Below are 26,742 nucleotides of genomic sequence, written 5' to 3' on the forward strand. Positions count from 1 at the left end.
TGTATCAGTGTCTTGGTGTGTCAGTGTGACGGTGTGTCAGTTTGTCGGTGTGTCAGTGTGTCGGTGCGTAAGTGTGACGGTGCATCAATGTGTTGGTGTGTCGGTGTGTCAGTGTGTCGGTGTGTCGGTGTGTCAGTGTGTCAGTGTGTCGGTGTGTTGGTGTATCAGTGTGTCAGTGTTTCAGTGTGTCAGTGTCTTGGTGTGTCATTGTGTCGTTGTGTCAGTGTGTCGGTGTGTCGGTGTGTCAGTGTGTCGTTGTGTCAGTGTGTCGGTGTGTCGGTGTGTTGGTGTGTCAGTGTGTCGGCGGGCGTGTGGGAGTGTCGTTGTGTTAGTGTGTCAGTGTGTCGGTGTGTCAGTGTGTCGGTGTGTCAGTGTATCAGTGTGTCGGTGTGTCAGTGTGTCGGTGCGTCAGTGTGTCAGTGTGTCGGTGTGTCGATGTGTCAGTGTGTCAGTGTATCCGTGTGTCAGTGTGTCGGTGCGTAAGTGTGTCGGTGCATCAGTGTGTCGGTGCGTCAGTGTGTCGGTGTGTCAGTGTGTCAGTGTGTCGGTGTGTCAGTGTGTCGGTGTGTCGGTGTGTCGGTGTATCAGTGTGTCGGTGTGTGGGTGTATCAGTGTGTCAGTGTATCAGTGTGTTAGTGTCTTGGTGTGTCAGTGTGTCGGTGTGTCAGTCTGTCGGTGTGTCAGTGTGTCGGTGTGTCAGTTTGTCGGTGTGTCAGTGTGTCAGTGTGTCGGTGTGTCAGTGTGTCGGTGTGTCAGTGTGTCGGTGCGTCAGTGTTTCAGTGTGTCGGTGTGTCAGTGTGTCGGTGTGTCGGTGTGTCAGTGTGTCGGTGTGTCGGTGTGTTGGTGTGTCAGTGTGTCGGCGGGCGTGTGGGAGTGTCGTTGTGTCAGTGTCAGTGTGTCGGTGTGTCAGTGTGTCGGTGTGTCAGTGTGTCGGTGTGTCAGTGTGTCGGTGTTTCGGTGTGTCAGTGTATCAGTGTGTCGGTGTGTCAGTGTGTCGGTGCGTCAGTGTGTCAGTGTGTCGGTGTGTCGGTGTGTTGGTGTGTCAGTGTGTCGGCGGGCGTGTGGGAGTGTCGTTGTGTCAGTGTCAGTGTGTCGGTGTGTCAGTGTGTCGGTGTGTCAGTGTGTCGGTGTGTCAGTGTGTCGGTGTTTCGGTGTGTCAGTGTATCAGTGTGTCGGTGTGTCAGTGTGTCGGTGCGTAAGTGTGTCAGTGTGTCGGTGTGTCGGTGTGTCAGTGTGTCAGTGTATCAGTGTGTCAGTGTGTCGGTGTGTTGGTGTATCAGTGTGTCAGTGTTTCAGTGTGTCAGTGTCTTGGTGTGTCAGTGTGTCGTTGTGTCAGTGTGTCGGTGTGTCGGTATGTCAGTGTGTCGTTGTGTCAGTGTGTCGGTGTGTCGGTGTGTTGGTGTGTCAGTGTGTCGGCGGGCGTGTGGGAGTGTCGTTGTGTTAGTGTGTCAGTGTGTCGGTGTGTCAGTGTGTCGGTGTGTCAGTGTATCAGTGTGTCGGTGTGTCAGTGTGTCGGTGCGTCAGTGTGTCAGTGTGTCGGTGTGTCGGTGTGTCAGTGTGTCAGTGTATCAGTGTGTCAGTGTGTCGGTGCGTAAGTGTGTCGGTGCATCAGTGTGTCGGTGCGTCAGTGTGTCGGTGTGTCAGTGTGTCAGTGTGTCGGTGTGTCAGTGTGTCGGTGTGTCGGTGTGTCGGTGTATCAGTGTGTCGGTGTGTGGGTGTATCAGTGTGTCAGTGTATCAGTGTGTTAGTGTCTTGGTGTGTCAGTGTGTCGGTGTGTCAGTGTGTCGGTGTGTCAGTGTGTCGGTGTGTCAGTTTGTCGGTGTGTCAGTGTGTCAGTGTGTCGGTGTGTCAGTGTGTCGGTGTGTCAGTGTGTCGGTGCGTCAGTGTGTCAGTGTGTCGGTGTGTCAGTGTGTCGGTGTGTCGGTGTGTCAGTGTGTCGGTGTGTCGGTGTGTTGGTGTGTCAGTGTGTCGGCGGGCGTGTGGGAGTGTCGTTGTGTCAGTGTCAGTGTGTCGGTGTGTCAGTGTGTCGGTGCGTCAGTGTGTCAGTGTGTCGGTGTGTCGGTGTGTCAGTGTGTCAGTGTATCAGTGTGTCAGTGTGTCGGTGCGTAAGTGTGTCGGTGCATCAGTGTGTCGGTGCGTCAGTGTGTCGGTGTGTCAGTGTGTCAGTGTGTCGGTGTGTCAGTGTGTCGGTGTGTCGGTGTGTCGGTGTATCAGTGTGTCGGTGTGTTGGTGTATCAGTGTGTCAGTGTATCAGTGTATCAGTGTCTTGGTGTGTCAGTGTGACGGTGTGTCAGTTTGTCGGTGTGTCAGTGTGTCGGTGCGTAAGTGTGACGGTGCATCAGTGTGTTGGTGTGTCGGTGTGTCAGTGTGTCGGTGTGTCGGTGTGTCAGTGTGTCAGTGTGTCGGTGTGTTGGTGTATCAGTGTGTCAGTGTTTCAGTGTGTCAGTGTCTTGGTGTGTCATTGTGTCGTTGTGTCAGTGTGTCGGTGTGTCGGTGTGTCAGTGTGTCGTTGTGTCAGTGTGTCGGTGTGTCGGTGTGTTGGTGTGTCAGTGTGTCGGCGGGCGTGTGGGAGTGTCGTTGTGTTAGTGTGTCAGTGTGTCGGTGTGTCAGTGTGTCGGTGTGTCAGTGTATCAGTGTGTCGGTGTGTCAGTGTGTCGGTGCGTCAGTGTGTCAGTGTGTCGGTGTGTCGATGTGTCAGTGTGTCAGTGTATCCGTGTGTCAGTGTGTCGGTGCGTAAGTGTGTCGGTGCATCAGTGTGTCGGTGCGTCAGTGTGTCGGTGTGTCAGTGTGTCAGTGTGTCGGTGTGTCAGTGTGTCGGTGTGTCGGTGTGTCGGTGTATCAGTGTGTCGGTGTGTGGGTGTATCAGTGTGTCAGTGTATCAGTGTGTTAGTGTCTTGGTGTGTCAGTGTGTCGGTGTGTCAGTCTGTCGGTGTGTCAGTGTGTCGGTGTGTCAGTTTGTCGGTGTGTCAGTGTGTCAGTGTGTCGGTGTGTCAGTGTGTCGGTGTGTCAGTGTGTCGGTGCGTCAGTGTTTCAGTGTGTCGGTGTGTCAGTGTGTCGGTGTGTCGGTGTGTCAGTGTGTCGGTGTGTCGGTGTGTTGGTGTGTCAGTGTGTCGGCGGGCGTGTGGGAGTGTCGTTGTGTCAGTGTCAGTGTGTCGGTGTGTCAGTGTGTCGGTGTGTCAGTGTGTCGGTGTGTCAGTGTGTCGGTGTTTCGGTGTGTCAGTGTATCAGTGTGTCGGTGTGTCAGTGTGTCGGTGCGTCAGTGTGTCAGTGTGTCGGTGTGTCGGTGTGTTGGTGTGTCAGTGTGTCGGCGGGCGTGTGGGAGTGTCGTTGTGTCAGTGTCAGTGTGTCGATGTGTCAGTGTGTCGGTGTGTCAGTGTGTCGGTGTGTCAGTGTGTCGGTGTTTCGGTGTGTCAGTGTATCAGTGTGTCGGTGTGTCAGTGTGTCGGTGCGTAAGTGTGTCAGTGTGTCGGTGTGTCGGTGTGTCAGTGTGTCAGTGTATCAGTGTGTCAGTGTGTCGGTGCGTAAGTGTGTCGGTGCATCAGTGTGTCGGTGCGTCAGTGTGTCGGTGTGTCAGTGTGTCAGTGTGTCGGTGTGTCAGTGTGTCGGTGTGTCGGTGTGTCGGTGTATCAGTGTGTCGGTGTGTTGGTGTATCAGTGTGTCAGTGTATCAGTGTATCAGTGTCTTGGTGTGTCAGTGTGTCGGTGTGTCAGTTTGTCGGTGTGTCAGTGTGTCGGTGCGTAAGTGTGACGGTGCATCAGTGTGTCGGTGCGTCAGTGTGTCGGTGTGTCAGTGTGTCAGTGTGTCGGTGTGTCAGTGTGTCGGTGTGTCAGTGTGACGGTGTGTCGGTGTGTAAGTGTGTCGGTGTGTCAGTGTGTCAGTGTGTCGGTGTGTTGGTGTATCAGTGTGTCGGTGTGTCAGTGTGTCGGTGTGTCAGTGTGTCGGTGTGTCGGTGTGTCAGTGTGTCGGTGTGTCGGTGTGTCAGTGTGTCAGTGTGTCGGTGTGTTGGTGTATCAGTGTGTCAGTGTTTCAGTGTGTCAGTGTCTTGGTGTGTCAGTGTGTCGTTGTGTCAGTGTGTCGGTGTGTCGGTGTGTCAGTGTGTCGTTGTGTCAGTGTGTCGGTGTGTCGGTGTGTTGGTGTGTCAGTGTGTCGGCGGGCGTGTGGGAGTGTCGTTGTGTTAGTGTGTCAGTGTGTCGGTGTGTCAGTGTGTCGGTGTGTCAGTGTATCAGTGTGTCGGTGTGTCAGTGTGTCGGTGCGTCAGTGTGTCGGTGTGTCGGTGTGTCAGTGTGTCAGTGTGTCGGTGTGTTGGTGTATCAGTGTGTCAGTGTTTCAGTGTGTCAGTGTCTTGGTGTGTCAGTGTGTCGTTGTGTCAGTGTGTCGGTGTGTCGGTGTGTCAGTGTGTCGTTGTGTCAGTGTGTCGGTGTGTTGGTGTGTTGGTGTGTCAGTGTGTCGGCGGGCGTGTGGGAGTGTCGTTGTGTTAGTGTGTCAGTGTGTCGGTGTGTCAGTGTGTCGGTGTGTCAGTGTATCAGTGTGTCGGTGTGTCAGTGTGTCGGTGCGTCAGTGTGTCAGTGTGTCGGTGTGTCGGTGTGTCAGTGTGTCAGTGTATCAGTGTGTCAGTGTGTCGGTGCGTAAGTGTGTCGGTGCATCAGTGTGTCGGTGTGTCAGTGTGTCAGTGTGTCGGTGTGTCAGTGTGTCGGTGTGTCGGTGTGTCGGTGTATCAGTGTGTCGGTGTGTGGGTGTATCAGTGTGTCAGTGTATCAGTGTGTTAGTGTCTTGGTGTGTCAGTGTGTCGGTGTGTCAGTCTGTCGGTGTGTCAGTGTGTCGGTGTGTCAGTTTGTCGGTGTGTCAGTGTGTCAGTGTGTCGGTGTGTCAGTGTGTCGGTGTGTCAGTGTGTCGGTGCGTCAGTGTTTCAGTGTGTCGGTGTGTCAGTGTGTCGGTGTGTCGGTGTGTCAGTGTGTCGGTGTGTCGGTGTGTTGGTGTGTCAGTGTGTCGGCGGGCGTGTGGGAGTGTCGTTGTGTCAGTGTCAGTGTGTCGGTGTGTCAGTGTGTCGGTGTGTCAGTGTGTCGGTGTGTCAGTGTGTCGGTGTTTCGGTGTGTCAGTGTATCAGTGTGTCGGTGTGTCAGTGTGTCGGTGCGTCAGTGTGTCAGTGTGTCGGTGTGTCGGTGTGTTGGTGTGTCAGTGTGTCGGCGGGCGTGTGGGAGTGTCGTTGTGTCAGTGTCAGTGTGTCGGTGTGTCAGTGTGTCGGTGTGTCAGTGTGTCGGTGTGTCAGTGTGTCGGTGTTTCGGTGTGTCAGTGTGTCAGTGTGTCGGTGTGTCGGTGTGTCAGTGTGTCAGTGTATCAGTGTGTCAGTGTGTCGGTGCGTAAGTGTGTCGGTGCATCAGTGTGTCGGTGCGTCAGTGTGTCGGTGTGTCAGTGTGTCAGTGTGTCGGTGTGTCAGTGTGTCGGTGTGTCGGTGTGTCGGTGTATCAGTGTGTCGGTGTGTTGGTGTATCAGTGTGTCAGTGTATCAGTGTATCAGTGTCTTGGTGTGTCAGTGTGTCGGTGTGTCAGTTTGTCGGTGTGTCAGTGTGTCGGTGCGTAAGTGTGACGGTGCATCAGTGTGTCGGTGCGTCAGTGTGTCGGTGTGTCAGTGTGTCAGTGTGTCGGTGTGTCAGTGTGTCGGTGTGTCAGTGTGTCGGTGTGTCGGTGTGTAAGTGTGTCGGTGTGTCAGTGTGTCAGTGTGTCGGTGTGTTGGTGTATCAGTGTGTCGGTGTGTCAGTGTGTCGGTGTGTCAGTGTGTCGGTGTGTCGGTGTGTCAGTGTGTCGGTGTGTCGGTGTGTCAGTGTGTCAGTGTGTCGGTGTGTTGGTGTATCAGTGTGTCAGTGTTTCAGTGTGTCAGTGTCTTGGTGTGTCAGTGTGTCGTTGTGTCAGTGTGTCGGTGTGTCGGTGTGTCAGTGTGTCGTTGTGTCATTGTGTCGGTGTGTCGGTGTGTTGGTGTGTCAGTGTGTCGGCGGGCGTGTGGGAGTGTCGTTGTGTTAGTGTGTCAGTGTGTCGGTGTGTCAGTGTGTCGGTGTGTCAGTGTATCAGTGTGTCGGTGTGTCAGTGTGTCGGTGCGTCAGTGTGTCAGTGTGTCGGTGTGTCGGTGTGTCAGTGTGTCAGTGTATCAGTGTGTCAGTGTGTCGGTGCGTAAGTGTGTCGGTGCATCAGTGTGTCGGTGCGTCAGTGTGTCGGTGTGTCAGTGTGTCAGTGTGTCGGTGTGTCAGTGTGTCGGTGTGTCGGTGTGTCGGTGTATCAGTGTGTCGGTGTGTGGGTGTATCAGTGTGTCAGTGTATCAGTGTGTTAGTGTCTTGGTGTGTCAGTGTGTCGGTGTGTCAGTGTGTCGGTGTGTCAGTGTGTCGGTGTGTCAGTTTGTCGGTGTGTCAGTGTGTCAGTGTGTCGGTGTGTCAGTGTGTCGGTGTGTCAGTGTGTCGGTGCGTCAGTGTTTCAGTGTGTCGGTGTGTCAGTGTGTCGGTGTGTCGGTGTGTCAGTGTGTCGGTGTGTCGGTGTGTTGGTGTGTCAGTGTGTCGGCGGGCGTGTGGGAGTGTCGTTGTGTCAGTGTCAGTGTGTCGGTGTGTCAGTGTGTCGGTGTGTCAGTGTGTCGGTGTGTCAGTGTGTCGGTGTTTCGGTGTGTCAGTGTATCAGTGTGTCGGTGTGTCAGTGTGTCGGTGCGTCAGTGTGTCAGTGTGTCGGTGTGTCGGTGTGTCAGTGTGTCAGTGTATCAGTGTGTCAGTGTGTCGGTGCGTAAGTGTGTCGGTGCATCAGTGTGTCGGTGCGTCAGTGTGTCGGTGTGTCAGTGTGTCAGTGTGTCGGTGTGTCAGTGTGTCGGTGTGTCGGTGTGTCGGTGTATCAGTGTGTCGGTGTGTTGGTGTATCAGTGTGTCAGTGTATCAGTGTATCAGTGTCTTGGTGTGTCAGTGTGTCGGTGTGTCAGTTTGTCGGTGTGTCAGTGTGTCGGTGCGTAAGTGTGACGGTGCATCAGTGTGTCGGTGCGTCAGTGTGTCGGTGTGTCAGTGTGTCAGTGTGTCGGTGTGTCAGTGTGTCGGTGTGTCGGTGTGTCAGTGTGTCAGTGTGTCGGTGTGTTGGTGTATCAGTGTGTCAGTGTTTCAGTGTGTCAGTGTCTTGGTGTGTCAGTGTGTCGTTGTGTCAGTGTGTCGGTGTGTCGGTGTGTCAGTGTGTCGTTGTGTCAGTGTGTCGGTTTGTCGGTGTGTTGGTGTGTCAGTGTGTCGGCGGGCGTGTGGGAGTGTCGTTGTGTTAGTGTGTCAGTGTGTCGGTGTGTCAGTGTGTCGGTGTGTCAGTGTATCAGTGTGTCGGTGTGTCAGTGTGTCGGTGCGTCAGTGTGTCAGTGTGTCGGTGTGTCGGTGTGTCAGTGTGTCAGTGTATCAGTGTGTCAGTGTGTCGGTGCGTAAGTGTGTCGGTGCATCAGTGTGTCGGTGCGTCAGTGTGTCGGTGTGTCAGTGTGTCAGTGTGTCGGTGTGTCAGTGTGTCGGTGTGTCGGTGTGTCGGTGTATCAGTGTGTCGGTGTGTGGATGTATCAGTGTGTCAGTGTATCAGTGTGTTAGTGTCTTGGTGTGTCAGTGTGTCGGTGTGTCAGTGTGTCGGTGTGTCAGTGTGTCGGTGTGTCAGTTTGTCGGTGTGTCAGTGTGTCAGTGTGTCGGTGTGTCAGTGTGTCGGTGTGTCAGTGTGTCGGTGCGTCAGTGTTTCAGTGTGTCGGTGTGTCAGTGTGTCGGTGTGTCAGTGTGTCGGTGTGTCAGTGTGTCGGTGTGTCAGTGTGTCGGCGGGCGTGTGGGAGTGGGAGTGTCGTTGTGTCAGTGTGTCAGTGTGTTGGTGTGTCAGTGTGTCGGTGTGTCAGTGTGTCGGTGTGTCAGTGTGTCAGTGTGTCGGTGTGTCAGTGTGTCGGCGGGCGTGTGGGAGTGGGAGTGTCGTTGTGTCAGTGTGTCAGTGAGTCGGTGTGTCAGTTTGTCGGTGTGTCAGTGTGTCGGTGCGTCAGTGTGTTAGTGTGTCGGTGTGTCGGTGTGTCAGAGTATCAGTGTGTCGGTGTGTCAGTGTGTCGGTGTATCAGTGTGTCAGTGTGTCGGTGTATCGGTGTGTCAGTGTGTCAATGTATCAGTGTGTCAGTGTGTCGGTGCGCATGTGTGTCGGTGTGTCGGTGTGTCAGTGTGTCGGTGTGTTGGTGTAAAACAACCCCCTACCTCCTCGCGGTGCCGGACGGGCAACTCTGTCGTGGACAGCGCTGTGGGGGGAGATCCAATTTTGATTGGCTCCTCCCCTCATGGCATATGTGTCCATCACAGGGGCTAAACGGGGGCTCTGGATGGGTGCGAGGGGCTGGTAACCCCTCCACCTTCAATTAATTACCACGAAACCACGAATTAAACTGAAATATGTAACAACTAAGCTTGTGCCGGAGGCCCCGGGGGGCCAGGCGTCTATGACGTCTACTGGCCAAACCCCAATTGGCGGAGCCAGGAGATTGAATACCTACCCTCGGGGCTACTCCAGAAACAACGAAAAGCCACTACGGGTGGCCACGTGGAATGTTCGAACGCTCACTGCAGAGGAGAGGCTGCCACTCCTCTGTCGGGAGCTGGACCGGTACTGCCTGGATCTATGCGGCATTCAGGAGGTCCGGTGGACCGGCTCTGGCTCCTGCCACCATGAGGGGTGGACAGTCCTCTACTCGGGGCAGCAGACTGCCAAACAACAGGGTGTGGGTCTTCTTTTGAACAAAAGAATGAAGGGGGCGTGGGAGCGTGGCGGTGAGGTGTGGGAAGCTGTAAGCCCCAGGCTACTTTGGGCTCGCCTTCCCATCAACCGGAGGCGAGGAATCGTGGTCGTGGTTACTTATGCCCCCACCGAAGATGAACATCCGTGGAGGGATGCAGGCAAAGCCGATGAGTCAGATGCCTTCTATGACCTCCTGTCACAGGTGCTCGCTAAAGTGGCCCCTCGGGATAGAGTCATCATGTTGGGTGACTTCAATGCCCGAGTTGGTCATGATACTGGCACCTGGTCTGGAGTGATTGGAGGGCATGGGCCAGATCAGCTCAATAACAACGGTAGGAGGCTGCTAGATTTTTGTGCAGCCCATGGGCTTGTAATTACCAACACGCTGTTCCGGCATCGGCGCATCCACACAACATCATGGATGCATGCCGGGTCCAAGCAAGAACATCTGCTGGACTACATAGTGACGGACCAGCGAATGCGAGCCCATGTCCTTGACACTAGGACCTACCGTGGAGCTGATCTGCCCTCTGACCATCGACTAGTCATCTGTAAGATGCGCCTGCCATTCTTCCACTCCGGTGGTGGGTGTACACCCAGGACCCCATTCCAACCTAAAGTGGCCTGGTCTCAGTTATCTGATGAAAGTTGCAAGCGAGAATTTCATCATCGCTTGCGGCTGGGATTGGCATCGTCCCCGACTCCTCCTGATGTCGAGGGTAAATGGGCGAGGTTTAGGACTGTGACTCATGCAGCTGCAATGGCTGCTTTGGGTACGCGGTCCAGACCTCCCCAGACACCCTGGATGACAGAGGAGTTGTTCAGGATGGTTGAGAAAAAGCGACAGGCCCACTGTCATCGGCTACAGAATCCCACGTCAGAGAATGAGGAGGCTTACCGCAGCCTTCGCTCGGAGGTTCGGAGAGCCGTGAGGCGCTGCAAGGATGGGTGGTGGTCGCGGGTTGCTGAGGAGATGGAGTCTGCCTCAGTGGCCCGTGATCACAAATCTCTATTTAACTCCATCAAAAAAGTAACCTGCAGCGCCACACCTATTACCATCATTAGGGGAAAAAACGGTGATCCAATTTCCGACCCCCAGGAACAGGTTCGCAGATTTGCTGAGCATTTCTGTGAGGTCCTGGGGGAGGGAAAATCGCTCAGCCAGGAAAACACCGTGGCACAAAGTGAGGATGACCCTGCTGAGGCTGCGGTGCCTCAAATATTGGATGAAGTCACCCCCTGTGAGTGGCTGGCTGAGGTGCCATCTGCTGAGGAAGTATTGAAGGCGATCCGGAGTCTGAGACCAGGAAAGGCAGCGGGCAGAGATGATCTCCCAAGCGAAATGCTGAGGGAGGGTGGCGTTTGTGCACAGACTGCCCTATATGACATCATAACAACAGTCTGGACCACTGGACGGGTTCCGCAGGATTGGAAGGATGCCCTGGTGGTCCCCCTTTTTAAGAAGGGGGACCGCACAGACTGTAACAACTACAGGGGCATCTCACTCCTCAGTGTGCCGGGAAAGGTCCTGGCAAGGATTATTCAGCATCGCCTTGCCAGGCACGCTGAGGAGAGGCTTGCGGAGCCCCAATGCGGTTTCAGGAAAGGGCGGTCCTGCACAGATGCCATATTTTCTGTCCGTCTGCTACAGCAGAGGTGTAGGGAATTCCAACAAGACCTACATCTCTGCTTTATTGACCTGGTCAAGGCCGATGATACCATCAGTAGGCCTGGGCTCTGGGTCGTTCTTCGTGCTTTTGGAGTACCTGACCCTCTGCTCACGATCATTAAGGACCTTCATGATGGTGAGCGGGCCCGGGTAAAACTACGTGGCCGGGAGTCAGAGCCATTCCCTGTACACCTTGGGGTGCGACAGGGATGTCCTCTGGCTCCCACATTATTTAACATCTATTTTGACCACGTAGTTCGTGAAGCCTTCAATAGCTGTACCGGGGGAATCTCCATATGGTAAAGATATAATGGGAGGCTAATCGATGCCCGGGTGCGGTCAAGGGATGGCTCCCTATTGCTCAACCACGTTATGTATGCTGATGACTTGGTAATAGCTGCTCAGTCAGAGGAGGAGTTGGAGACGCTGCTGCTGAGACTGGAGCGTGCCACTAAGAGGTGGGGCCTTACCATCAGCCCCACCAAAACTAAGCACCTGCCTGGGTATTTTGTACCATCGGACACTCCACCCCCACAACTCCCAATCGGTGATGGGGCAGTTGTGGAGAGAGTGGAGAGTTTCCCATACCTGGGCAGTGTGCTTATGACTGGCTCCAGTTTAACAGCAGAGGTCTCACTCCGAATCAGTCGAGCGGCAATATCTTTTCATCGGTTGCGTAACGCTGTGTGGAAGATACCTGGTCTGTCGCTCCGCACTAAGCTTCAGGTCTTCTCGGCCACGGTCATTCCCTCCCTTCTCTACGCTTGCGAAACGTGGACCCCCCTAATGGAACATCTTCGCCGGTTAGAAACATTTAGGCTGGCCTGCCTACGATCCATCCTGGGTTTAACCAGACTGGATTGTGTGAGGAGCTCACAAATCCTTGAAAGATCTGGGCAGGGTCCCATCGGTGAGCTCCTCCAGCAGGCAAGGCTGCGATGGCTGGGTCATGTAGCCCGCATGCCCAGCCACCGCATGCCGAAACAGCTTTTGTTTGGCCGGATTGAGGGGGCTAAGCGGGCGCGGCACGGGCTAGAGAAGAGATGGAGTGATGTGGTACAGGAGGACGTGGAGCTGAGTGGACTTGCCGATGACTGGTACCAGCGGTGTCAAGATCGGCCTCTGTGGAGGAGGCTCGTGAAGGATGCTACTGGGCAGTTGGAGGCAGTCGCCCTCCAACAACAACGGAGGGCGGAGGAGCGACGCTCACAACAGCGAGCGGAGCGCCGGGTGGCTAAAGCACAGCAGGTTGGCACAGTAGGGGGCACAGGTGGTGCATCAGCCAGTCATCTCAGTCAGTCGACCCGTGGCACCTGGGTCTGCCCCGTGACCACCTGCCAGCGGGCGTTCGACACTTCACGTGGCCTCAGGGTGCACATAGCCTGGCACAAGCGTCGTGGTGACGTCACCGCCACTTAGTGGCGAATGGCGGTTGTTGTTGTTGTTGGTGTATCAGTGTGTCAGTGTATCAATGTGTCAGTGTCTTGGTGTGTCAGTGTGTCGGTGTGTCAGTGTGTCGGTGCGTCAGTGTGTCGGTGTGTCGGTGTGTCGGCGGGCGTGTGGGAGTGTCGTTGTGTCAGTGTGTCAGTGTGTCGGCGTGTCAGTGTGTCGGTGTCAGTGTGTCGGTGCGTCAGTGTGTCGGTGTGTCTGTGTGTCAGTGTATCAGTGTGTCGGTGTGTCAGTGTGTCGGTGTGTCGGTGTGTCAGTGTGTCAGTGCGTCAGTGTGTCGGCGGGCGTGTGGGAGTGGGAGTGTCGTTGTGTCAGTGTGTCAGTGTGTCGGTGTGTCAGTGTGTCGGTGTGTCAGTGTGTCGGTGCGTCAGTGTGTCGGTGTGTCTGTGTGTCAGTGTGTCGGTGTGTCGGTGTGTCAGTGTGTCAGTGCGTCAGTGTGTCAGTGTGTCAGTGTGTCAGTGTGTCGGTGCGTCAGTGTGTCGGCGGGCGTGTGGGAGTGGGAGTGTCGTTGTGTCAGTGTGTCAGTGTGTCGGTGTGTCAGTGTGTCGGTGTGTCGGTGTGTCGGTGTGTCAGTGTGTCAGTGTATCAGTGTGTCAGTGTGTCGGTGCGTAAGTGTGTCGGTGTGTCAGTGTGTCGGTGTGTCGGTGTGTCGGTGTATCAGTGTGTCGGTGTGTTGGTGTGTCAGTGTGTCGGTGTGTCAGTGTGTCGGTGTGTCAGTGTATCAGTGTCTTGGTGTGTCAGTGTGTCGGTGTGTCAGTGTGTCGGTGTGTCGGTGTGTCAGTGTGTCGGTGTGTCAGTGTGTCGGTGTGTCGGTGTGTCGGTGTATCAGTGTGTCGGTGTGTTGGTGTATCAGTGTGTCGGTGAGTCAGTGTATCAGTGTCTTGGTGTGTCAGTGTGTCGGTGTGTCAGTGTGTCGGTGTGTCGGTGTGTCAGTGTGTCGGTGTGTCAGTTTGTCGGTGTGTCAGTGTGTCGGTGTGTCAGTGTGTCGGTGTGTCGGTGTGTCGGTGTGTCAGTGTGTCAGTGTGTCGGTGTGTCAGTGTGTCGGTGTGTCGGTGTGTCAGTGTGTCAGTGTGTCGGTGTGTTGGTGTATTAGTGTGTCAGTGTTTCAGTGTGTCAGTGTCTTGGTGTGTCAGTGTGTCGGTGTGTCAGTGTGTCGTTGGGTCAGTGTGTCGGTGTGTCGGTGTGCCAGTGTGTCGGTGTGTCAGTGTGTCGGTGTGTCGGTGTGTTGGTGTGTCAGTGTGTCGGCGGGCGTGTGGGAGTGGGAGTGTCGTTGTGTCAGTGTATCAGTGTGTCGGTGTGTCAGTGTGTCGGTTCGTCAGTGTGTCAGTGTGTCGGTGTGTCGGTGTGTCAGTGTGTCAGTGTATCAGTGTGTCAGTGTGTCGGTGCGTAAGTGTGTCAGTGTGTCGGTGTGTCAGTGTGTCGGTTTGTCAGTGTGTCGGTGTGTCAGTGTGTCAGTGTTTCGGTGTGTCGGTGTGTCAATGTGTCAGTGTATCAGTGTGTCGGTGTGTCAGTGTGTCAGTGTATCAGTGTGTCGGTGTGTCAGTGTGTCGGTGCGTCAGTGTGTCAGTGTGTCGGTGTGTCAGTGTGTCGGTTTGTCAGTGTGTCGGTGTGTCAGTGTCTCGGTGTGTCAGTGTGTCGGCGGGCGTGTGGGAGTGTCGTGGTGTCAGTGTGTCAGTGAGTCGGTGTGTCAGTGTGTCGGTGTGTCAGTGTGTCGGTGCGTCAGTGTGTTAGTGTGTCGGTGTGTCGGTGTGTCAGAGTATCAGTGTGTCGGTGTGTCAGTGTGTCGGTGTATCAGTGTGTCAGTGTGTCGGTGTGTCGATGTGTCGGTGTGTCAGTGTGTCGGTGTGTCAGTGTGGGTGTGTCAGTGTGTCAGTGTGTCGGTGCGTCAGTGTGTCGGTTTGTCAGTGTGTCGGCGGGCGTGTGGGAGTGTTGTTGTGTCAGTGTGTCATTGTGTCGGTGTGTCAGTGTGTCGGTGTATCAGTGTGTCAGTGTGTCGGTGCGTCAGTGTGTCGGTGTGTCATTGTGTCGATGTGTCAGTGTGTCGGTGTGTCGATGTGTCGGTGCGTCAGTGTGTCGGTGTGTCAGTGTGTCGGTGCGTCAGTGTGTTAGTGTGTCGGTGTGTCGGTGTGTCGCTGCGTCGGTGTGTCAGTGTGTCGGTGTATCGGTGTCTCAGTGTGTCAATGTATCAGTGTGTCAGTGTGTCGGTGCGTAAGTGTGTCGGTGTGTCAGTGTATCAGTGTGTCGGTGTCAGTGTGTCGGTTTGTCAGTGTCAGTGTGTTGGTGTGTCAGTGTGTCGGTGTGTCAGTGTATCAGTGTGTCAGTGTGTCGGTGCGTAAGTGTGTCGGTGCATCAGTGTGTCGGTGTGTCAGTGTGTCGGTGTGTCAGTGTGTCGGTGTGTCAGTGTGTTGGTGTATCAGTGTGTCAGTGTATCAGTGTGTCAGTGTCTTGGTGTGTCAGTGTGTCGGTGTGTCAGTGTGTCGGTGCGTCAGTGTGTCGGTGTGTCGGTGTGTTTGTGTGTCAGTGTGTCAGTGTGTTGGTGTATCAGTGTGTCAGTGTATCAGTGTGTCAGTGTCTTGGTGTGTCAGTGTGTCGGTGTGTCGGTGTGTCAGTGTGTCGGTGCGTCAGTGTGTCGGTGTGTCGGTGTGTCAGTGTGTCAGTGTGTCGGCGGGCGTGTGGGAGTGTCGTTGTGTCAGTGTGTCAGTGTGTCGGTGTGTCAGTGTGTCGGTGTGTCAGTGTGTCGGTGCGTCAGTGTGTCGGTGCGTCAGTGTGTCAGTGTGTCTGTGTGTCAGTGTATCGGTGTGTCAGTGTGTCGGTGCGTCAGTGTGTCGGCGGGCGTGTGGGAGTGGGAGTGTCGTTGTATCAGTATGTCAGTGTGTCGGTGTGTCAGTGTGTCGGTGCGTCAGAGTGTTAGTGTGTCTGTGTGTCAGTGTATCAGTGTATCGGTGTGTCAGTGTGTCGGTGTGTCGGTGTGTCAGTGTGTCAGTGCGTCAGTGTGTCGGTGTGTCGGTGTGTCAGTGTGTCAGTGCGTCAGTGTGTCAGTGTGTCAGTGTGTCGGTGCGTCAGTGTGTCGGCGGGCGTGTGGGAGTGGAAGTGTCGTTGTGTCAGTGTGTCAGTGTGTCGGTGCGTCAGTGTGTCGGTGCGTCAGTGTGTCGGCGGGCGTGTGGGAGTGGGAGTGTCGTTGTATCAGTGTGTCAGTGTGTCGGTGTGTCAGTGTGTCGGTGCGTCAGTGTGTCGGTGCGTCAGTGTGTCAGTGTGTCGGTGTGTCGGTGTGTCAGTGCGTCAGTGTGTCGGTGTGTCGGTGTGTCAGTGTGTCAGTGCGTCAGTGTGTCAGTGTGTCAGTGTGTCGGTGCGTCAGTGTGTCGGTGCGTCAGTGTGTCGGCGGGCGTGTGGGAGTGGGAATGTCGTTGTGTCAGTGTGTCAGTGTGTCGGTGCGTCAGTGTGTCGGTGTGTCGGTGTGTCAGTGTGTCAGTGCGTCAGTGTGTCGGTGTGTCAGTGTGTCAGTGTGTCGGTGCGTCAGTGTGTCGGTGCGTCAGTGTGTCGGTGCGTCAGTGTGTCGGTGTGTCAGTGTGTCGGCGTGTCAGTGTGTCAGTGTGTCGGTGCGTCAGTGTGTCGGCGGGCGTGTGGGAGTGGGAGTGTCGGTGTGTCAATGCGCGCGCGCGCGTCCGTCCGTCCGTGCGTCTCATTCACAGCGCGCATCGTGAGCACGCAGCCACTCTGCGTGATTGTTGCACCCTGGCTGTGCGTCTGTCCGTCTGTCCGTCTGTCTGCGTGTGTGTGTGTGTGTGTCCATTGTTGTGTATGTGCGCGCGTGTGTGTGTGTCTATCAGGCCGTTGCGTGTCTCTGTACAAGACGCACCGTGCAGCTGGCTGGCTGAGCCGCTGCGGCTGCGGCTGTGGTTGCCGGCGATAAGTTGCAAATGCGAGACGCGGAAAAACTCTGAAGAGCAGCAAGGGCGACAAGAATAACAACGACAACGACAGCACACATATCCTGAGAGCAAGGCACCGTCGGCGACGAGACGAAGACAAACTCGGACGAGAGAGGCGAGATGATCACACTCTGAGCCACAGCAGCGAAGAGACGAGAGGATGACGAGACCGCGATAAGAGAAAGGCAACGAGACGCAGGGAAGTGGATATTGTTTTGCTACGCGCGTGTATATTTAATGTAACATTGGGGGAATACAATTTTAACTCGCTTTTTAAAAATAAAAAAAATTCTTCCGGCACGCTGCTATCAGTAGGAAGGGCTGGCTGGGAGGTGCGTTGGGATTACTCGGCATAAGGCACTACCACTGCGACAGTGCCAATATTATTCCCGGAACGCCGTTCCGCCACTGTTCCAGGTGCAATTGAGCAGCTGTGTATAATTCAAGGGGAAATGACTCACGGCGCGACCACTGACGGATAGCCACAGTGGTTGAATGAACGAATGGGTGGTCAGAATCAGTGAGGTTGTCAACATAGAACGCTCTTTGACAGATTTAATGGTATTTCTGTTCTCCACTATCGAGTGCTTTGTTATCGATGTTTTACATATATAATTGTTTTTTTCTATAAAGACAAGTCTTCGGGATATTTAATAACAGTGAACGCTGAAATAAAACACGTGTCCACTTTGCAGTAGATGGCGCACTTTGACGAGCAGTCGTATCAATGATAATGACAACGATTCTCATTGATGTGGTGCTCGGTAGCAATTAGCGTACGCAAGTCACTCTGGTCTCGAGCCGCTGCGTCGTGTGCGATACGGCCTTCTCGTTCCGGCCAACGCTGGGTGGTAGGCTTCAGATGAGGTTCAGCAATGGTACCCGCAGAAGGCGGCAACAGCAAGCGCAGGGAACGCTGACCTCGTGCCCATGTTGAACTTCTTTCACACCGCCCTTAGCCAACCGTGCCAATCGGAAGTGCGGGGCCTCTCTCTGTTGCAGTGAAGTCTCGAGGGGCGCTACGTGGGCGCTATCTCCTCGAGTGCCTGGCGGGGTCTTCTCCGTGAACATTCAGGGCCGATGTCATTGGCTCGCGTTGTAACGTCTCCGACCTCACGGGTACTGCCCGAGGTGCATAAGCATTGCGAAGATTTACATCGTGCCTCGAAGAGGATGAAGCTTGAGTCACACGCTGATAACAAACTCATCTGTCGATTGAGCCATACACACATCTATCGAATCATCCATCCACAATACCATCGATCTAGCCATCCATCCATCTATCTGTCTAATCCTCCATCCACAATACCATCGATCTAGCCATCCATCCATCTATCTGTCTAATCCTCCATCCACAATAACATCGATCTCGCCATCCATCCATCTATCTGTCTAATCCTCCATCCACAATACCATCGATCTAGCCATCCATCCATCGATCTGTCTAATCCTCCATCCATAATAACATCGATCTAGCCATCCATCCATCTATCTACCGAATCCTCCATCCACAATACCATTGATCTAGCCATCCATCTATCTATCGAATCCTCCATCCACAATACCATCGATCTCGCTATCCATCCATTCATTCATATAGCCAGTCATCTATCCAGTCATATATAATATACATCTAGCTATCCAACGATCGAGTCACCCAACTATCTAGCCATCCATTCATTCGTCTCGCCATTCATTCATCCATACATACTTCGATCGACCGTTCATCCATCCGTGTTTCCACCATTCAAATCCTCTGACTTCACCTGCGACTCAAGTGCAGCTCCGAGATTTTAGTTTTGTTCATGAAGACAGAACGCGTCAACGCACACGACTGGACGCAGCCCTGCGTGCTGAGCACACACACGCACACACGCACGCACACACACGCACACGTGCACACACACGCGCACGCGCGCGTCCGGAGAAGTTGAATGAAGAGCCAAAACGCACGGGATGAATTAACACGAACGGGCAGGCGCTGCGTGTGAAACTCTGGAATACTTCACGTGACCGGCGAGACGTGCCATGAACGTATAATCAGATCGACGATGTATAACAAATATCATTAGCGGTTAAAAATGCACACATATATACAATGTATATGTGGAACCAGTAATTTACTGGAGAAGACCCACGTTCGGAAGATTTCAATGCAAGGACATTTCATTCAAGTAAATCTCACTTGAACAATTGCGATTCATACGTTGGTATTTCGTCGTCGTTGCTGTTGAGCAGATGATAGACTTCGGTTGACACCGCCACACCTACAGGAAAGCGAGTGTGAGACGTGAGCAATGAGCACGTTACTCCTCGCAATCATCGCCTCTTGGGCTTTCATCTTGCCGCCAACCCTGCAAGACTCATGCCCGGCGCCGTCGAATGTAAGTTTGTGTGTGTGTGTGTTCGCGAGTGTAGTGTGTGTGTGTGTTCGCGAGTGTAGTGTGTGTGTGTTCACTAGTGTGTGTGTGTGTGTTCACTAGTGTAGTGTGTGTGTGTTCACTAGTGTAGTGTGTGTTCACTAGTGTGTGTGTGTGTGTTCGCTAGTGTATGTGTGTGTGTTCACTAGTGTAGTGTGTGTGTGTTCACTAGTGTGTGTGTGTTCGCTAGTTTAGTGTGTGTGTGTGTTCACTAGTGTAGTGTGTGTTCACTAGTGTAGTGTGTGTATGTGTTCACTAGTGTGTGTGTGTGTGTTCGCGTGTGTGTGTGTGTTCACTAGTGTAGTGTGTGTGTTCGCGAGTGTAGTGTGTGTGTTCACTAGTGTAGTGTGTGTTCGCTACTGTAGTGTGTGTGTTCACTAGTGTAGTGTGTGTGTGTTCACTAGTGTGTGTGTGTGTTCGTTAGTGTAGTGTGTGTGTTCACTAGTGTGTGTGTGTGTGTTCACTAGTGTAGTGTGTGTGTGTTCACTAGTGTGTGTGTTCGCTAGTGTAGTGTGTGTGTGTTCACTAGTGTAGTGTGTGTGTGTTCACTAGTGTAGTGTGTGTGTTCACTAGTGTAGTGTGTGTTCGCTACTGTAGTGTGTGTGTTCACTAGTGTAGTGTGTGTGTGTTCACTAGTGTGTGTGTGTGTGTTCGTTAGTGTAGTGTGTGTGTGTTCACTAGTGTGTGTGTGTGTGTTCGCTAGTGTAGTGTGTGTGTTCACTAGTGTAGTGTGTGTGTTCGCGAGTGTAGTGTGTGTGTTCACTAGTGTGTGTGTGTGTTCACTAGTGTGTGTGTGTGTTCACTAGTGTAGTGTGTGTGTGTTCACTAGTGTAGTGTGTGTGTGTTTGCTAGTGTGTGTGTGTGTTCGCTAGTGTAGTGTGTGTTCACTAGTGTAGTGTGTGTGTGTTCACTAGTGTAGTGTGTGTGTGTTCACTAGTGTAGTGTGTGTGTTCGTTAGTGTAGTGTGTGTGTTCACTAGTGTGTGTGTGTGTTCGCTAGTGTAGTGTGTGTGTGTTCACTAGTGTAGTGTGTGTGTGTTCGCTGTTGTAGTGTGTGTGTGTTCACTAGTGTGTGTGTGTGTGTTCACTAGTGTGTGTGTGTGTTCACTAGTGTAGTGTGTGTTCACTAGTGTGTGTGTGTGTTCGCTGTTGTAGTGTGTGTGTGTGTTCACTAGTGTAGTGTGTGTGTGTTCACTAGTGTAGTGTGTGTGTGTTCACTAGTGTAGTGTGTGTGTGTTCACTAGTGTAGTGTGTGTGTGTTCGCTAGTGTGTGTGTGTGTGTTCGCTAGTGTAGTGTGTGTGTTCACTAGTGTAGTCTGTGTGTTCACTAGTGTAGTGTGTGGGTGTTCGCGAGTGTAGTGTGTGTGTGTTCACTAGTGTAGCGTGTGTGTGTATTCGCTGTTGTAGTGTGTGTGTGTTCACTAGTGTAGTGTGTGTGTTAACTAGTGTAGTGTGTGTGTTCACTAGTGTAGTGTGTGTGTGTGTTCACTAGTGTAGTGTGTGTGTGTTCACTAGTGTAGTGTGTGTGTTCACTAGTGTAGTGTGTGTTCACTAGTGTAGTGTGTGTGTTCGCTAGTGTGTGTGTGTGTGTTCGCTAGTGTAGTATGTGTGTGTTCACTAGTGTAGTGTGTGTGTGTTCACCAGTGTAGTGTGTGTGTGTGTTCACTAGTGTGTGTGTTCGCTAGTGTAGTGTGTGTGTGTGTTCACTAGTGTAGTGTGTGTGTTCACTAGTGTAGTCTGTGTGTTCACTAGTGTGTGTGTGTGTTCGCTGTTGTAGTGTGTGTGTTCACTAGTGTAGTGTGTGTTCACTAGTGTAGTGTGTGTGTGTTCACTAGTGTAGTGAGTGTGTGTTCACTAGTGTAGTGCGTGTGTTCGCTAGTGTAGTGTGTGTTCACTAGTGTAGTGTGTGTGTGTTCACTAGTGTGTGTGTGTTCACTAGTGTAGTGTGTGTGTGTTCACTAGTGTAGTGTGTGTGTGTTCACTAGTGTAGTGTGTGTGTGTTCGCTAGTGTAGTGTGTGTTCACTAGTGTAGTGTGTGTTCACTAGTGTAGTGTGTGTGTGTTCGCTAGTGTAGTGTGTGTTCACTAGTGTAGTGTGTGTTCACTAGTGTGTGTGTGTGTTCACTAGTGTAGTGTGTGTGTTCACTAGTGTAGTGTGTGTGTTCACTAGTGTAGTGTGTGTGTTCACTAGTGTAGTGTGTGTGTTCACTAGTGTAGTGTGTGTGTGTTCGCTAGTGTAGTGTGTGTGTTCACTAGTGTGTGTGTGTTCACTAGTGTGTGTGTTCACTAGTGTAGTGTGTGTGTTCACTAGTGTGTGTGTGTGTTCACTAGTGTAGTGTGTGTGTTCACTAGTGTAGTCTGTGTGTTCACTAGTGTAGTGTGTGTGTGTTCACTAGTGTAGCGTGTGTGTTCACTAGTGTAGTGTGTGTGTGTTCGCGAATGTAGTGTGTGTGTGTTCACTAGTGTGTGTGTGTTCGCTAGTTTAGTGTGTGTGTGTTCGCGAGTGTAGTGTGTTCGCTAGTTTAGTGTGTGTGTGTTCGCGAGTGTAGTGTGTGTGTGTTCACTAGTGTGTGTGTGTGTTCGCTAGTTTAGTGTGTGTGTGTTCACTAGTGTAGTGTGTGTGTTCGCTAGTGTAGTGTGTGTGTTCACTAGTGTAGCGTGTGTGTGTTCGCTAGTGTGTGTGTGTGTTCACTAGTGTAGTGTGTGTGTGTTCACTAGTGTAGTGTGTGTGTGTTCACTAATGTGTGTGTGTTCGCTAGTGTAGTGTGTGTTCACTAGTGTAGTGTGTGTGTGTTCACAGGTGTAGCGTGTGTGTGTTCGCTAGTGTGTGTGTGTGTGTGTTCGCTAGTTTAGTGTGTGTTCACTAGTGTAGTGTGTGTGTGTTCACTAGTGTAGTGTGTGTGTTCGCTAGTGTAGTGTGTGTGTTCACTCGTGTAGAGTGTGTGTGTTCACTAGTGTAGTGTGTGTGTGTTCACTAATGTGTGTGTGTTCACTAGTGTAGTGTGTGTGTGTTCACTAGTGTAGTGTGTGTGTTCGCTGTTGTAGTGTGTGTGTGTTCACTAGTGTAGTGTGTGTGTGTTCGCTAGTGTAGTGTGTGTGTTCGCTAGTGTAGTGTGTGTGTTCACTAGTGTAGTGTGTGTGTGTTCACTAGTGTAGTGTGTGTGTTCGCTAGTGTAGTGTGTGTGTTCACTCGTGTAGTGTGTGTGTGTTCACTAGTGTAGTGTGTGTGTGTTCACTAATGTGTGTGTGTTCACTAGTGTAGTGGGTGTTCACTAGTGTGTGTGTGTTCACTAGTGTAGTGTGTGTGTGTTCACTAGTGTGTGTGTGTGTGTTCGCTAGTTTAGTGTGTGTGTGTGTTCACTAGTGTAGTGTGTGTGTTCACTAGTGTAGTGTGTGTGTTCACTAGTGTGTGTGTGTGTGTGTGTTCACTAGTGTGTGTGTTCGCTAGTGTAGTGTGTGTTCACTAGTGTAGTGTGTGTGTGTTCGCTAGTGTAGTGTGTGTGTGTTTGCTAGTGTAGTGTGTGTGTGTTCACTAGTGTAGTGTGTGTGTTCACTAGTGTAGTGTGTGTGTGTTCACTAGTGTAGTGTGTGTGTGTTCGCTAGTGTAGTGTGTGTGTTCACTAGTGTAGTGTGTGTGTTCACTAGTGTAGTGTGTGTGTGTTTGCTAGTGTGTGTGTGTATTCGCTAGTGTAGTGTGTGTGTTCGCTAGTGTAGTGTGTGTGTTCGTTAGTGTAGTGTGTGTGTGTTCACTAGTGTAGTGTGTGTGTGTTCGCTAGTGTAGTGTGTGTGTGTTCGCTAGTGTAGTGTGTGTGTTCGCTAGTGTAGTGTGTGTGTGCGGTGTGGAAACATCGCCACTGGGGAGACAAAGGCGGTCGGGCGTGGTGCTGGCCACCCACCCCCTCGTGTACCGTTCCGGCCTTAATAGGTGCTGCTCGCTAACAGCACTTGCCCCAACAGTCTGGTACGGCTATATGGGGGATCTTTGTCTTTTTGTAATGTGTGTGTGTGGTAGTGTAGTGGTTAGCGCGCTGCGCTACGAACCCGGCGACCCGAGTTCAATTCCTGCTCACGGCCAAACACCCAGTGACGATTATCTGAACCGGTCCTGGGCCTCGCCTACGTCGACTCAGTCTCAACTGAGTACCTGGTGCGGTGTGTAAACATCGCCACTGGGGGAGACAAAGGCGGTGAGGCGTGGTGCTGGCCACCCACCGCATCTTGTGCCGTGCCGACCTTAACAGGTGCTCGCTAACGGCACTTGCCCCAACAGTACGTTAAGGCTACACGGGGGATCTTTGCTGTAGCACAGGGGTCGGATTACACCCACAGGCAATATAACTAAGGCACTTCGTATTTTCTAAGGCCCTCCTTGAGATCATTCGCCCCACGTTGGAGTGCCAGCTTCGTCTTCTTGCTGTTGTTTCGTACCGCTGACGACGTAGATGCATGCCAACCAACGACGGCGACACTTTCACGTTCAGGTGGTCAAGCCAGACAACCGCGTCGGGACTAGCGGAGTTGGAGACATCGCCGCTGTGATGTCTCTGCGTATTTGTGCGGATCGGGACATTGCGTCGTTATCAGTTATTCTCGTGTGTTGTAGATGAACGATAGATAGTCACGTGGTTATCGAGAATTGATTCGTCTTTGAATTGCGACGACAACATTCACGCCTTCGCGTGAGATAAGGGAATCTTTTTTTTTACGTAGCTGAGAAATAGTTGCAGCCGAGCGCTGCGTTATGTTTGATAAAAACGTACGGTGCGAAAGAAGTTAAACATACGTAATCCTGAGTCGAATACATTTGTTAATTTTACAAAGGTTAATGAATAAATGTTTGATGAGCTATTTTTTTTATTTTGTTTACAACACTCTGCTGTATGTCGTAAATAGTTAGGTCCCTCTCTGCAATTAGCCTTAGGCCTCTCATCCAACCTTAACATGGCCCTGACCCCATATGAGCTCTTTTATCAATCCACTGCTGGATGAGAGCCTCCCCGTGCCGTGAGAATGGTGGGTGCGGTGGGGGATGATTTTTTATTTCTTAAATATATATTATCATTATATTATCACGCTTATCAAGGGAAATCCTGAGTCTCAAGACATCTTCAAGAGCAAATAAATGATGTGCTCGTGGCCGCTGCTACGTTGACAGTTGTGCACAAACACCGATAACGCGACACATTCGTCTGTAACACTGCTTTAAAGACAAAAACAAATATATATATCCAGGAACAGACGGCATAATGGGCAGTATGCCTCATTATTCGTAGTGATATTTCTAGTGAGGTGAAGAAGGGTCATTGCCCACAACGTCGTTCCTGTTGAGTTTATGCTTCTCTGCTCCAGGGAAGGTCCTGGCAAGGTTTTAGTAGTAGCGGAGCGATGTTGCTGCTGCTGCTGCTTCTGCTACGTCTTATCTCAATTGAGTAGTGTACAGCGTAATTTCTCGGCATTTGTATGTCTTGGCCATTAACCAGTTACGCGTTGAGTAATGTATTTGTTTTTTTTATCATCCGGGGTTATTTGACCATACTTCACCACGCTGGTCAGTGCGGTGTTGCATCGCGCGCTTTCAGATGCGCATCTGCGGGCGTCTATCGAACGCTCTTCCGATATTAGGACGCCACTGGAGCTATGCGCTTTTAAATCATCAGCTAGATTGACAAACTCATTTATTTATAATTGATTTCTGTGTTTGGTTTATTGTGCACCACCTGCACCTCGGATTGCGACGGTTAAGCTACGTACGGTGCGAAAAAACTTCAACATACATGCATGCATACAGACATGGGAGTGAGCGCAGTCGAAAAAAAGACTTCGGTGTAACACGTAGGAGTATTTCGCGACCAATATTCCCCATAACAGAGGTGTTCGGGTAAGGTCGCGTAGAAGATTAGTCATGAGAACCGGTGAGGCGTTCCTTATAAAATAAATATAGTTTAGTTGCTGAATATGCAATGCCGCGGTGGCGAGATTATAACAACCTCACCTGGGATACAGGAGGTCGTGGTTTCGATCCCGACGCTGACGCCTATTTTTTTTTGGAGTTTGCGTGTCTCTCTCTCCTCGTGGTCCCATGGATTTGCTGCTATGCATTTCCACACAATGACAAACCCACTTCGTGGAGCTATCATTGGTGATAGCCAGGTCGCTTCTGAAAAAGAGCTATATGGCTCAGCGGGCCTTACCTTGTAAAATAAATATAGTTTAGTTGATAACTTCAATATGCTATTGGCATGCACTTACGCGATGTTAAAGATGATTTAGCCACCCACTGCGACGATCTAATAGATGCTTGTACCACGCATTGCTACTATCTTAAATATGCTTGCACCACGCGCGCGACCATCTTAAAGACGTGTTTGCCACGGTCGTACTACCGCTGGCATCGAACAGGTTTGATCGTTATGTTGAACTTCTTTCGCACCGCACGACGTAGCCAAACCTTGGAGCTAATCGGACGCGCGGAGTGTCCGTGCGTGTCAAACGTTCGAGAGCAGATATGCACGACACGCGGCGCAGCTCGGCAGCTTCCGAAAATCCGCTCTCGGGGAACATTTTGGTACTTTGAACCACGGGGGCATGCGGAGGACAGCCGGCTCAGCCCCCGTCCAACGTCTTGTTCCACCACCGTTCACCTCTTTATGCCTCCGTTCCACCTCCGTGTACCTCCGTGCCACCCCTCCACTCTGTCGCGCCCACCACCGCCGCCGCCGCCAGGTGTCGCGGATGAACTCGTACCTGTGGAGCGTGTCGCGGCACCCGCCCGCGTACCTCTTCGGCACCATCCACGTCCCGTACACGCGCGTCTGGGACTACGTGGCGCTCAATGCCAAGCGCGCCTTCTCCTCCAGCGAGCGCGTCTACCTCGAGCTCGACGTCTCCGACCCGCACACCGTCTCCGAGTTGGCCCGCTGCCAGCTGCTGCCCCGCGGGCAGAGCCTGCCCTCCCTGCTGCCCCGGGAGCTCTACCTGCGTCTCAAGGTGACAGCCGCCGCCGGGTGGTTACCGGGCAACGTCGTGTGACACGCGCGTTCTTCTTCTTCTTCTTTGTTGTTGTCGTTGATAAATTGTGCCCGTTGAGGTTTTGTCTGCAGCGTCGGCATCGAAATCGTTGCAAATCGCATCGCTCGCAATCGCCGAGGGATATCGAATGAGCTGGAAAGCAGCAGCCGGTGAGGCGGTTGCTACCAACAATTTCCCAAGCTCTGCAGTCCTCTCTATATATGTTAAAGTGGTATCGGACAATTCTATGTATGTATGTTGGACTTCTTTTGCACCGTACGTAGCCAACTGCGCTAAATCGGAGGTGCGGGGGAAGGACAACAATAATCTAAACACAACAATTAGTTATAAAAAGACGAGTTTTCAATCTAGATTTAAAAGCGCACAGCTCCAGTGGCGTCATAATCTCGGGAGAGAGAGCGTGTTCCAGACGGCCGCAGAAGCGCATCTGACAGCGGGTGATGCGGTGACCCTATTTGTTCGATGGCCAGCTGAAAGCCGCTGCTGCTGTGAGGATGATTGGAGTTCGCGTGATGGGTTATGTTCCACTGGTACATTCGAGCCATGCCACCCCAGGGCCAGCACGGGGCCAGCACAGTATAGGTTTTTACTTCCACTGGAAATTTCACCTAGCCGAGCTGGGAATACATTAAAACCTTGCTCGGGGGGCCAAGCTGGGCCAGGCTCGGGGAAAATAACGCGTTGATCACGTGTGAAGAGTTGGGGCAGTACGCAACTCGAGACGCAGACTCACCGCGTCATTATGCATGCGTTGTGGCAGCATGAGCTAGCACTTGCAGGGCTGCCCCTTTAGCTCTTATTAAGGTGGGGGGAGGGCGCAGTTGGCGTTAAGGATGGGTGGGGGGCGGTTGGGCTGCAACCTTAAACCCTCCACTGCTTGGCAGACTCGGGTGAGCGGGGGATGGACATCAGTTAACTTTGCTCCCCACTCGCGACTATAAATAAAAAAAATATATAAACTTTTATTTTACCAGGTAAGGGCCCACTGAGCTCTATAGCTCTTTTTCAGATGCGACCTGGCCACAAATGATTGCTCAACCAAGCGGCTCATCATAGTGTGGGAATTTAGAGCAGCCTAACACTCGAAACGCGTGATGGCGATTCTTAAACGTGAAGGGAAAGACCAGAGGGCCCCGAGAAAAATCCACGCGACCTCGGCGAAAGAGAGAGAGACACGCAAACTCCAAATATACAGCAGCAGGCGTCAGAGTCGGGATTGAACCCACGAACCTCCTGCATACCAGGCGAGGGAGTTAACATCTCGTCACCGTGGATAGGTAGGTGCGGGTGAAAGAGTCAATAGACGTCGTGTTAATCGTACAAAGTTTTACGATTTGCAGTCGTGAATCTATACCTCTTGAAACTGACACAACATCGATTGTACGTGAAAAGTGTCGGGCAGATTGCTTTGGGGAGGGACGCTGGTGCAGGGGATGAGGAGGCTGCATTGTCAACGAGGGTGGCTCTGGATAAGTTTACACTCAGAGGATGAGAGGACAGGTTACGTATAT

The 26,742-nt window shown here is 52.4% G+C and overlaps 1 protein-coding gene across 2 annotated transcripts in view; it reads left to right on the forward strand.

The window, feature by feature from the left end:
• The first annotated feature begins 18,044 nt into the window (after positions 1-18,044).
• LOC116951872 (metalloprotease TIKI1-like) overlaps positions 18,045-26,742 on the forward strand; it is a 96,209-nt gene continuing 87,511 nt past the window's right edge. For both annotated transcript variants that reach the window (XM_076073986.1, XM_076073987.1), the window contains exons 1-2: positions 18,045-18,168; positions 24,926-25,189. In XM_076073986.1, the coding sequence (XP_075930101.1) occupies positions 18,082-18,168; positions 24,926-25,189 (351 nt within the window). In that variant the 5' untranslated portion in view covers positions 18,045-18,081. The remainder of the gene's footprint in view (positions 18,169-24,925; positions 25,190-26,742) is intronic.

Source organism: Petromyzon marinus, chromosome 44 (assembly GCF_048934315.1).
Source record: "Petromyzon marinus isolate PM22_M1 ecotype Great Lakes invasive population chromosome 44, UKy_Petmar_22M1.pri1.0, whole genome shotgun sequence".
Classification (NCBI taxonomy): domain Eukaryota; kingdom Metazoa; phylum Chordata; class Hyperoartia; order Petromyzontiformes; family Petromyzontidae; genus Petromyzon; species Petromyzon marinus.